Source organism: Homalodisca vitripennis, chromosome 3 (assembly GCF_021130785.1).
Source record: "Homalodisca vitripennis isolate AUS2020 chromosome 3, UT_GWSS_2.1, whole genome shotgun sequence".
Taxonomy (NCBI): Eukaryota; Metazoa; Arthropoda; class Insecta; order Hemiptera; family Cicadellidae; genus Homalodisca; species Homalodisca vitripennis.
Window position 1 is genome coordinate 32,527,765 of NC_060209.1, and position 12,466 is coordinate 32,540,230.

General features: G+C 34.0%; 2 protein-coding genes across 2 annotated transcripts in view; one reads left to right on the forward strand and one right to left on the reverse strand.

Annotated features, from left to right (window-relative positions):
* Positions 1-8,963, reverse strand: part of LOC124356783 (persulfide dioxygenase ETHE1, mitochondrial-like) — a 33,180-nt gene extending 24,217 nt beyond the window's left edge. Inside the window, exons 1-2 of the mRNA XM_046807988.1 lie at positions 8,537-8,963; positions 77-221 (exon numbers count right to left, since the gene is read on the reverse strand). Coding sequence (XP_046663944.1) covers positions 77-221; positions 8,537-8,737 — 346 coding nt within the window. The 5' untranslated portion in view covers positions 8,738-8,963. The remainder of the gene's footprint in view (positions 1-76; positions 222-8,536) is intronic.
* Positions 8,964-10,470: 1,507 nt separating this feature from the next.
* On the forward strand, positions 10,471-11,157 carry LOC124358136. Its single transcript, XM_046810429.1, has one exon. It carries the CDS (start codon positions 10,471-10,473, stop codon positions 11,155-11,157), a length of 687 nt encoding a protein of 228 aa, XP_046666385.1.
* The last annotated feature ends 1,309 nt before the right edge of the window (positions 11,158-12,466 follow it).

Sequence of the window (12,466 nt, forward strand, 5' to 3'; positions counted from 1 at the left end):
AATTATTTAAGTTTTACATATACTTTTCTTTTGAAACCTATAAAATCTAATAAAATATCCTACTATGCCTACTTACTTGCATATTTGAGGCTGAAACCAAGTTCATTTATCAATTTTGCATCTCTCTCTGCATGTTCAATCACTGGGTCAATTAAAACAGCTATTTTTGATGTGACATCAGCCAGCAGATACGTGTAAGTACTACTCTCGGTGTCAAATAGCTGGAACAGATACATTTGAAATAGATAGTGGAAATAAGATTTGTCCCGCAATATTAAGGCTGGATAAATAATTACACTTTTACCTAATACTAAACCAGTCCCATAGGGTGATTTACATATTACCCAATAACTGAAAAAACCATTAACGTATTGTGAACGAATGAACGTCATGAACGTTCTTACATCTTAAGATCCAGCTATGTTGGAAAGACAAATGATATATTCGGGTGTAACAGAATATTAGTAAATAATAAATATTCTCACTGCTACCTGATATAACATACTTTATGAAATTTAAAATGAAATTTTATCAATAAGACATACACATAACATATGTATAATAATGTATTATCTTTAATAAATCAATAAACCTGAAATCTTTGCTGGAATGGAAAGGGTTAGTGAAGAAATTTACACAAAATGTTAATAAAACTTGACTCTTTCAGTTAGTTTTCTTTGATTCTCTGGATTAATCCAAATTTGTGTATTCATAATACAAACTTTTATTAATAAAACTTCCGGCAATTCATATGCGATTGTACCTATATAACAGAATGTTTCAAAATCTATATGGATAAAACTATTCATTAATATTTTCCTCTACTAATCTCATTATTGAAGGAACCACATTTGAAAACAATTAAACAGATGTAAAGAACAGCTAATTGTAATATTATAAATACGAAAGTGCCTTCATTTGTTTGTTTTGCTTTCACGCATAAACTATTCAACCAAATGTACTAAAGTTTTACTGGACAGTTTTAGGGTTCCTGGGATGAATATAGGTCTATTATTATTTAAAAAATCCCTTAGGCTATGCCCCATAGGTCTGTAAAGCAGCAGAAAATAACATGTTAGTCTCTAAAGTTGTATAATATGAGTATGAATTGAAAGAGCCTGAATTCTGAGCAATTACTTGGTAAACCCCACTTTTTCATATTTTACTACGATAATCTAGAGATGTATGTGAAATTAAAAAAACATAATTTAGGTCCTGGAAAGTTAACGTAAATGAAAAATAATACTGAAATGAGCAGAATTTTGATCCAAATGAACAATGTTTTTCTTAAATTTCGAGCTACAAATTAATTAGTTGTTATCGAGTTGAGACGAGTGCCTCCGGCCAAAGGTGCTGCCAAAGCCCGCGCTGATGTCAACAAAAGAAAAACATCCCTCGAGATAGTTAAAAATGTTCCAATTTTTCCAAGAATTTGTATCCAAATAAATAGTTGCAAAGTTTTAAAACTACTAGGAGTTTTACCTATCAGTAAAATATCAAATTCTAGAAGGCAAACTTTGGTGCGTTGCAAAACGCAGTGTTCGTACAAAAAAACGTTTTAACTTTTTCTGATCTTCACTTGAAACCATGAAACTAAGTAATGTGTTCTCACACCCGTCACATAAAAAAGGATTATCGGAGGAACCACTAGCCATAATGATACTGTCACAACTATTGTCACTAACATTGAAACAAATATTATTGAGTTTTTTACATAAGCTATTTTATTTGTTCTGTCCGTGTAAAGTGTTCATCAAAACAAACTCCTAATAGTTTTAAAACTTTGTAACTATTTATTTGGATACAAATTCTTGGAAAAATTGAAACATTTTTAACTTTAAAACTATTTATTTGTTCATTATCTAAGGTAACTTTTAAACAATGAAACTGTAAACATGTTTTTAGTGTTTGTTTTTAAATTAAAGAACAATATTTGTTTTTGTAGTATTCAGAAACTTCCATTAATTCTAAACCAGTCTTCTAATTTAATTATAGTATGTTCTACTAATACTTATGTACGTCTATTGGTAGATCATTTGTGCATACTACAAATAATAATGGTCCTAAAATTGACTCTTGTGCAACTCAAGCCACCACATCTCTATACTGTGAATGACACTTTTTATGGTCAGATTGTAAAGTTGTTTTATATTTTTAATATATGGTTTACACTAATTTTAAAAATATATCTGCCACTCACTCCATATAATTCAAATGTTTTATGAATATTTCAAATTTCACACACAACAAATGCCTTGAACAGATTACAGCACACTTCCACTGCAGACCAGAATCCATCCAAAGCATTTTAAGCTTCTTCTGCAGTCAGTAACTGCAGTGTCAACTGAGTAATTCTTTCTAAATCCATGTTGACATTCCGTAACCAAACTATTTATTCTAGGTACTTGTGGAATTTTTTGAGGTTTTCTTTAGCTTTGTGTAACTTCTTCATTGCTTTAGCTAGAGAGCTTTATCATTCAAATGTTCTACAGTCTTTTAATATAAGATTCATTAACCATTCATAAATAATGTTAACTGTATTCTCTAAGCACTTTCCCATTAACTACTATTTCTCTTATCCCACTGTGATTTCCGGTGTTTACACAGACTTCCTGTGGTAAACAATGATATATAAGGTTGAACAATCATATATAGGTTGAACTTCGTGCTGCAAAGAAACTGTACAAAACAGCTAAAAATGCAATATTAATGAACTTTGCACAAAAGTTAAAAAATTGCTAAAGAATAAAACTTTTCTGAGTAAAAGCGCTATAGCCTATATACTTTAACAAGTATAAACTTGTGATTCTTTTGTATATTTTGAAATTTTGTAGAAACTCTCAAACATACATGATAAGATAGTGCAAACTTAGGGTAGGGTACGATAAGCGGACCCGGTTTTTTATATCGAAATTGGCAAAGGAGATTACTTAACCCTTTAAGTGGCGGTCATTTGTGGTCTCAGTGGCAGGCCGTTTTCGAGTAAATTGCCGTGATTGTTAAACTTATTTTTAGAAAATATTGGCAAAGTGATAACCTAGCAACATTATATATTTTTGTTTTCCTTATGAACTATAGAATAAGAATAAATATGATATTTGGTTCCTTATTTTTATTTTCAGATGAATATCATTGTAGATGTGTAAAGATTTTCTTTTAGAAAAAATCATTTTTAAGTTCTACTGTCCGTCACTTTGAAACTACTGGAGCTACAAAATAATGTCATATTCACCGAATATACACAATTTTATTCTAAACAAATTACTTCCTATGCATTTTTGTCTATTTACAAGAACAAAAAAGTTAAGGGGCAAAAAAACGCTGCAGTTATCATCGCCCTCAAGAAAGAATTGGCACCTACTCGTACTCGTATTTGGTGGTGTCAATTAAGTAAATACAGATTACATTCTATATAACAAAAAGAAATAGTAATCACGACTAAAAGGTGAGTAAATAATTTCCTCACCTACTACTTAAAACTAAATAACAATAAATGGAATAAGGGAAAGACTGTACAGTAGAGTGGTCTTAACCCATATAAAGGCTAAAAAGATAAATAGAACATACATGAAAACAAGGTACATAACATTAATTAAATAAACTGTGCAAACTTAACAAATTTTACTGCCACCAAGAAAGCTGTAAAGGGGCTAATTTGGTAGCTGTCATGATAAAGATAAATACAAATAAATAAATAATAAAATTTATAAATATAAACAACAATCAATAATCGGAATAAATTAGTTTAACATAATACTATATTTTATTCATCAGCGACGTTGCATTCAGAAAACACAACAGTCTTTGAGTTGCCGTCTCGTCATCACAGAGAATACCGTTTAACGAAGCTGGCAGATTCGAGTTGCGCCTATGTACCGAGTAGCGAGGGCAGTCAACAAGCATATGTTCAACTGTGATGACAGTGTCACATGTGTCGCAGACCGGAGGATCATCTCTACTCATGAGGAAGCCATGTGTGAGAAGCGTGTGGCCTAACCGCAGGCGACACAACACAACCTCCTCACGATGACTCGGGCGGTTCGCTGTCTCCCAGAGTCCAACGCAGTCTTTAATACGTCGTAACTTGTTGTCTAAATCTATACTCTCCGAGTCACTAGAAGAGGCTTGTCTTTTCCTCCCAGTTGTGTAGGGCCTATAATAGTTTATTCAATACTATTCTTACTTGTTACAACAATATTTATTCTTACTTGTTATTGTGTACCAATTAGTCTTGATCATATGTTTACCATATCATGCACTTATTAACATTATTTATTGCGTCCAGTTCACATCTAAGTTTGTGATTTGTAGATTAATTGGTCATTGTTGTTGCTTATATAGTTATTATTAAATATTGTCATATGTTATGTTATTGTTTAAATTATTTATATTGTTGTTAACTTATTTATTTTTATCACTGTTAAATTTATCACACACATCAAATTATTGAATTTTTATCTATTTATTATTGTTAAAATATCATTATTATTGTTATTGTTTCTAACTTATTTATTTATACATTGTTAAATTTGATGCTTTTTTTCTGTTAGTGTAACAACATAAGTAGATTGGTTGAGCAGTGTATATTGTTAGTTGCTTTTTGTTATTATTTAATTTACTCGTTATTGTTATGGATTTTAGTTGTTTTTGATATTCTTATCAATGTATCTGTCACTTATTTAGACTATCTTGGTAAATTCTCATTGATATAATATAATTATTAAGTAAGTAGTCAAGTATTCTTGAGTCTATAATTTGTTATTGAATGGAAATGGTGTAACCGTTGATACAATAAATACAAAAAATACAAAAAATACAAAAAATAGTGGGTTAGTTTGTCATAGCACAGTATATTTTGTAAATATAAAACAGGAATTGTCTTATCGCAAACCCCTCCCCATCCTCAGACAGAGGTCAAAGTCGAGCGGTCTAGTAGATAACGTGACTACAGAATCTCGCCGCCCGTTCAGCTGGTGCGTCGCTTTGTTGTACTTCCGTGTTTTACTGTGTGTGTAATAGATTAGTGATGGGTGACATTATGAGAATTTGGGATTTACCCAGGAGCAAAGAGGGGACCATTTGTTTTTTACAAGATCATGACTAGTTGCCTAAATCTAAAATATTCGTGGCGGTCGGCAGTTGCGGCTGAAGGCGGAAATCCACTACACTCACTCATCCTTGATATTGCTGCATTCTGGGCGTCACATGAAACCCATTAACAATTAATAATCGTTGTAAGTTTGTAATTTTGTAATTAAAGAGTTGCTTTTTCGTTCTATAATGTTTTTTTCTATAAAGATTTATATGTTTGTGTTCCTCATACTGGTGTGGTCGGTATAATCCCAAAGTACCCCGACATTTTCCATGACGAACAAATAACCTAAACATTTACCGGTAACACAAACAACGCGATAAACAATAATATAATGACAATATCAGTACGCAAAGTCGCCAAACAAAACAGTGACGAGACGAGTAGACAGCTGTTCTCTCGTCTGCCGCCAGGTCAAACGAAAACTGTTGGATTCATTTAAGCCAGCAAACATTAGTAACATGAATACACACTATACTATATGACATATATAGGAAATTTCATGGAGAATACGATAGTTCAAACTAGGCCTAAAAATAATGGATGGTTGCAGAGCAACAGCCTTAAATGTGAAGCGGCGGCGTGAATCATACGTCTCAGACGGCGCTTGCCACTTATAGGGTTAATCATAACAATAGATACTGATTAATTATTTTGAATAATTAACTTAAATAATCTATATCAACAGCTGTAAACACTTTCAAATAATACATGTAGTTAAGGTAATATTTCAATTTTACATAGTTAACATTTGATTATTAAAAATAGCAGTCAATTTTAGAAAACTACACCACATTGCTTTGAAATAAGATATGTTTTTTGTGGCTTCAACATGTTGTATTCGTACCGAAAAACCCATTATGTGAAATTTGTGGGAAAGAAACAACTGTAACTTTACTGTGAGAGTAGCAAATATGGTCGTTTTCAGTTTTCCTAATTTTGGTTATAATAATTTGTTTGACCACTGTAAATATTAAATTAATATTCATATAGGTCTATAGATACTTTTATATAGATTGATAGTCTAGGATTTGAGATGCAAATATTAGGTATCGATGGTTTCATTCTCCGATTTAAAAAACTGGGTCCGCTTATTGTACCCTACCCCAAACTTATAAAACTTTCAAAAAAATTCTTACTTAGTACTTTCAAACACCAAATGTTTTTGAAAGTAAGAAAATAATAAGGGTAGACTTTAACCCATTGCGGATCACTGACGAGCTGGGCTCGTCACGCGGCGGCCGGGCCTAACGGATGACGAGCTCAGGTCGCAAAAAAGCGGTCTGCTTTTAAATTGCCCTCCAAATAGTTCTTTTAATGTCTGATAGATCGGGCGATCGTCTTCACTTGTCAACTAAGAGTGTTTAACAACGGTCTACGTTTAGAGTTTTCAAAAGTTTTATAAATATCTTACAGATCGCAGTTGTATGTCGAAGTTGAAAAATCATTCATATGAGTTTACTCTCTGCTTTTTAGCGCTTCTGATTGGGTGTTTTCTTAAGTTGTTAATACTTTTGAGGTTAGTGACACAACTAAACGACGCAGACGTACATATTGGCGGGTTTAGTCTAGACAATGACGCGGATGTTGTAATCGCTTCGCCCGAGCCGCTTTATTTATACTATGATTCAGACTAAATCCCTGCCACCCCAGGAACCTTGCTCACGTGTTATCGTTCCTACATCACGGATACCCCAGCAGGTCCTTGTTCCATCTGAACGAATACCTTCACAGCTGAATATTCTAGTATACAATAGCGAGCGATACGATGTGGCGCACCATTGCTGTTCGTTCGGCCGCTGACCGTAAATTAATTCGTGCCCGCGCGCCAAAACAATACGATCCGCAATGGGTTAATAAACAGTGACCTACACTCATTATTCGATTGGGGTAGGGTATGATAAGCGGACCTGGTTTTTTATATTGAAATTGGGAAACGATATTACTTAATCATAACCATTGAAATAATCAATCGTGACTGATTAGTTATTTTGAACAATTAACTTATATAATTTATATTAACAGCTGTAAAGGTAATATATCAATTTTACATAAGTAACATTTGATTATTACAAATGGCAGTCAATTTTAAAAAACTACACAACATTGCTTTGAAAGATGGTAAGACATGTTTTACGTAGCTTCAACATGTTGGACTCATACCGAAAAACCCATTATGTGAAATTTTTATGAAAGAAACAACTGTAACTGTGAGAGGAGCAAATATTTTCATCTTCGGTTTTCCTAATTTTGATTATAATAATTTGTTTCATCACTGTAAATATTAAATTCATATTTTAATTTAAAACACGTGATTGTTATTGAGGACTATAAATACTTTTATATCGATTGATAGTCTATGATTGGAGATCCGAATATTAGGTATCGATGGTTACATTCTTAGATATAAAACACCGGGTCCGCTTATCGTACCCTACCCTTCGATTGCTATTATTGAAATGTTCTTGGATTGTTTTTATCCGAAGGAATAATTCAATATTACAATTTATTTAACTTAGCTTATGATTTCAACTTATTAGTTAAATAGTAACTTCCGCTCTGTGGAAGGTGTAATGAGCAGGAGGAGACTGCTGAGCACCTGCTCTTTGATTGCCCTGCAATAGCAAGAGAGCGGTATGCCATCTTTGGTAGCTTGAACAGGGGTGGCGAGTTTTCCCAGAAGGACTTGATAGGTTGTTAAGTGCATGGCAGTAGGCCGCCCCAAGAAGAAAAAAAAAAAAAAAAAACTTCAATGTAAACAATAAACAACTACAATGGTGATGGATATGAGGAAAATATGTGAGATATTTTTCACAAGTGATGAGATTTGTTTAAATGGCTTCAACATGTGGGTTTGGCTCCTGGTAACACTAGGGGAGATTTCTTTCCTCAATTTCACAAAAGTGGTTACTCATTGATATCAAGCTGGGTAAGTCATAAATGTTGTTTCTTTGATATCTAAGTCCAGACCATAGTTGGTTTTGTTAAGTTATTGTTACATTTTTAGGGTACGGTACAATGTGCAGACCCAGTTTTTTATATTGAAATTGGCAAATGATAGCCTATTACTTAATCATAACCATCGATATGTAATCAATAATTTTACATAAGTAACATTTGATCATTAAAAATGGCTTAGAAATTGTTACAAGTAATTTCAGATTGTTTTTGGTAAAATGGCCAAAGTAAACATTGTCCCTAATTTGTTATGATACAAAATTGAGATAACATTTTTACCACTGAAATTATATTATTTGAGTTCATAAAATAAATATAATATTCTACTATTTCTTCATACAAAATCACAAATTTATCCATGCATTTTTATAATACTCTATAGAACTGTGAACAAATAAACAAAACGCCTTGGGGTAACCAATAGTTTCAAAAACTATATCTGTAAATCACACAATAACTAACCTCATTTTAATTAAAAAAACAAACCTGGCGAAAAAAGAAGTCTGGTGAAAGAGAAGCTTGCTCGCCAGTGTTCATTTTCTTTTGTTTGCAACTAGAATAGTTTTTAACAATATAACTTTGATGAAATTGTTGCACCACCGGAAGCACTCCAATTTGATTCAACAAATTGCATGATACTCCTCTTGCTGGCGAAACAAAGTTGCGTAAAAATATTATACTAGCCATTCCTATTTAGACAAAAACAACGTACACTGAAGAGTCAGTGGGCTTGTTGTACATACTCAAACTGTATTGTTATCACTATAAATATAAAACAGAACACTATCTTCCTTTCTCATTTTGCACCAACTATCCTGATAAACGAACAAAACAATAATAACAATTTTACAGTGATAAAAAAGACAATTTTTCTAAACCTAATGGCCTTCAATTCAATTCGATAAGCCAAGCTGATAATAAAACAGCTGATTCAATTGTAATTCAGCTGATGGCTAGTTGAAATAACATTTGATTTCTTTGTTCGTTAACAACTCCTTTTGTTTTGGAGTAGTCCTTGATATTACTACTTACTGTTGTTCAATTTTCTTCTACGTTTACCCAAAGCACTTCATTTGTGTTCAAACAAGGGTAAAAAATTGTTGGTAATGAACTTCGACTATTTTTCTTATATGCACTGTGCTCGCGACCAGTAATGAAAAGACTACTACAGCTACCCCCATCAGGGCCATGCTGGAGGGTTCTGCTGATCCATCACACCTAAAGACAGAGAAATCTGTTACCTCAAGCTTAGCATCATCGATAGGAAAAGAGAGATACTACATGATCTCTTAAGAGCAAGTTATTATAGATTTATGGAACTTACTTCTTAGTCCATTAATATTTTGGGGATCAAATGACAAACCGTTAACATTTCTTAGTTTTTAGACCTTAGCTACAAGTGTCCCATTCCTATAACGAATGACACTTTCCTTCTCGCCCATTTTTGAACGTTCATCAAGTTCAGTTTGGAAATTATTGAAATATACCTGTTCCTTTGGTGTCCGATATCTTGAGAAGGGAAAAGTCTTTAATAAATAGCTGAGCATCGCATTCTTTTTCAATTATAAGTCTGAGAGGGTTAAATTTATTCATTTCAGGCTTTTCAAATCTGAAAAGTTTAAATTTCCTCAGTCGTTATATCCTGACAGATGAAACTGATAACCGTTTTAATTCCTTCAATGCGACACCAGTCATGTGTCGAGTTTAGGACAGCCGGGATAGTATCTGCGACTGTCAGCCGCAGTCAATCTGTTAAACTATGATACATCTTTAGCTACAGTATACGTTGTTAACTCATTCACTGTGACACCAGTCATGTATCGAGTTTAGGACAGCCGGGATAGCATTGGTTACTGTCTACCGCAGTCAATGTGATCCAATCATCCTTAGCTAAGGTTTTTGAGGCCCTCGTTCTTGAACAACTCCAATTCTACGTAAAACCCTTTATACACGAGAGTCAACATAGTTTTCTTCCTGGTCGCTCCACGATATCAAATCTCCTGCTGTTCCAGGAATTTGTGATGTCCTCCTTCGTCAGTGCATGTCAAGTTGACTGCATATACTTGGATTACTCTAAGGCGTTAGATAGGGTTCATCACGACCTACTGATTGCAAAACTTGAGGGTTATGGCGTTGGTGGTAAACTTCTGGATTGGCTTCGGAGCTACCTTATGGACCGTTCTAGTTGTGAAGTGTAGTGGATCCATCTCGGCACCCTTCCCGGTATTATCTGGGGTCCCTCAGGGATTTCACCTTGGACCCTTGTTGTTCATCTTGTTTATCAACGACACCTTCAGAGTGATCTCAGCTTCCTTTCTTTTGTTTGCCGATGAGATGAAGATTTATGCTAGAATCCTCTCTTCGGATGACCAGGAGAATCTACAGAAACCCCTTTCCAGCAGTGGTGTGAGGCAAATTCTATGGACCTAAATATCTCCAAGTCCCAAGTTATCTTGTTCTCTCGCGCTACGTTAACCTTCAACTTTAACTACCATATTGGTGGTGTGCCCCTTAACAGAGTTGATCGTCTGAGAGACCTTGGGGTTATTTTGACCAGTTCACTAAGTCCTTCTGATCATATTGCGTCCATCGCTTCTAAGGCATATGCTCTCCTTGGCTTTATTGGAAGATCGACAAGGGGCTTCAAATCACACGACTCAATGCTGGTTTTGTATAAATCCATAGTGCAACCAGTGCTTGAATATGGAACTGTGATCTGGTCCCCTTACCAACTGGGCCACGTAGAAGACTTGAAGAGGGTGCAGACATGTTTTTTGAGGATGCTGGGAACTCGTCTGGGTTGCGCCTATATGGAAACGCCTGTTCTCCAACTGGAACAGCGTTTTCATCTGCAGTCACTGTACCATCGGCGCATCATCTTCGATCTTCTCTTCCTGTTCAAGCTGATGAACGGACTGGTGGACTGCCCTGTTCTCCTGGAAATGGTTGATTTTAGCGTCCCTAGGGGAACGAGATCGCGGACTGTCTTCTGCCGCAAATTCCTGCCCACGAACTACGCATGCAACAGTGGCGTTGCAAGAATTCTGAGGCATGGTGGTGTGTGGTCCGGGCAGGTGGATTTCTTCCTGGGGTCTCTTTCGCCTTAAAAAAAATTATGCAAATTGTTAACTAATTATAGGTCCTATTACTCAGTAACTTTGTGGTGATGTAACTTGTTATTGTTATTCTCTTGTCTTGTTAAAATTATTTACTTTGTTACTAGTCTTTTTTATGTTGTTACTGTATTGTTATCTGATTGTTTTGTTGATTTTATGCATTTTGATATTCGATTGTTTCTGTAAATACCATTTTCATTGTTACAATTGCAATGTAGTCTTGTTAAGATGGTCTTAATGAACTGGAAGATTTTGATTGCATGTTGTACGTAAACATAGTTTTAAGATGTTCTTATACCTAGATATATACCTGTAAGTAATTTTTTCTTTAGTCATATGCTAAATGGTTATGTACCGTTGGAAGAAATAAATAAATGTGTGAACTAGTTTTGAATCATTATCTTGTTTGTCTTATGATATCTTAAAAATGATTCATTTAGAATATAACATACGACGACATTTGATCTTCGTCTTGCAGGATTATTCATTTCATAAATTAATTTTTCGGGATTGTGGTTATGCTCAATAAATTTATTTTCTTTGATCGACAAGACCTCCCTTTCCAAAAAAGAAGCGATCACCATGATCCTACAATCGCGGTTCAAATGATGTAATGCAAACATTAATACTTTTTTGTTGAAGACTCTTGGAGCAATTAATACTTTTCCTTCTCAAATACAATTTCAACACAAATTTCCGTCATGTAAGTGTTAACGCACGTCTACCTAAACGCACTTGGATGATAGTTCCTAGTGAGAATCCTCCGGAGCTATATTTTTACACTCGAAATCCAGTAATATGGCAACCATAAATAACCATCAATGGAGCAACAATGCTGTGTTTTGCATTGAATGCGGACACGACAGCAATCATTAGGCTTATAAAAGTTGATATTATTCCTTACTGAAATAGGAATATTTATTATTCCAAATAAATAGGATAATACATCGAAAAGGGATCACAGTGAGAAGGCCTTTACCAGGTTTACAGATATCTACATATACTCAGAAGAGTATACCGTAGATATCTGTCAACAAAGCAAAAGATTGAAGCATAGAAAGACATAATCTATCATCTTGTTGAGATGTAATATTTAGCTATAAAATTTAAGTGACATTATTTAACATAAAAATCTCTTCTAAAACAATATTATGTTTACAGTTTGCAATTGTGAATATAATTCATGATGTTATTTGTTATAGTACCGATGGTTAAAGTCTAATTCAAAAATATTGTTTGTTTTATATAAATGCTCTACACGATTGCAACTGCTATGGTAGGGTAGAGAGAGAGAGAACAC

Bases quoted from the DNA above. Each gene is read 5' to 3' on its own strand.
- LOC124358136 (XM_046810429.1), top strand. From the start codon at position 10,471: ATGGACCTAAATATCTCCAAGTCCCAAGTTATCTTGTTCTCTCGCGCT.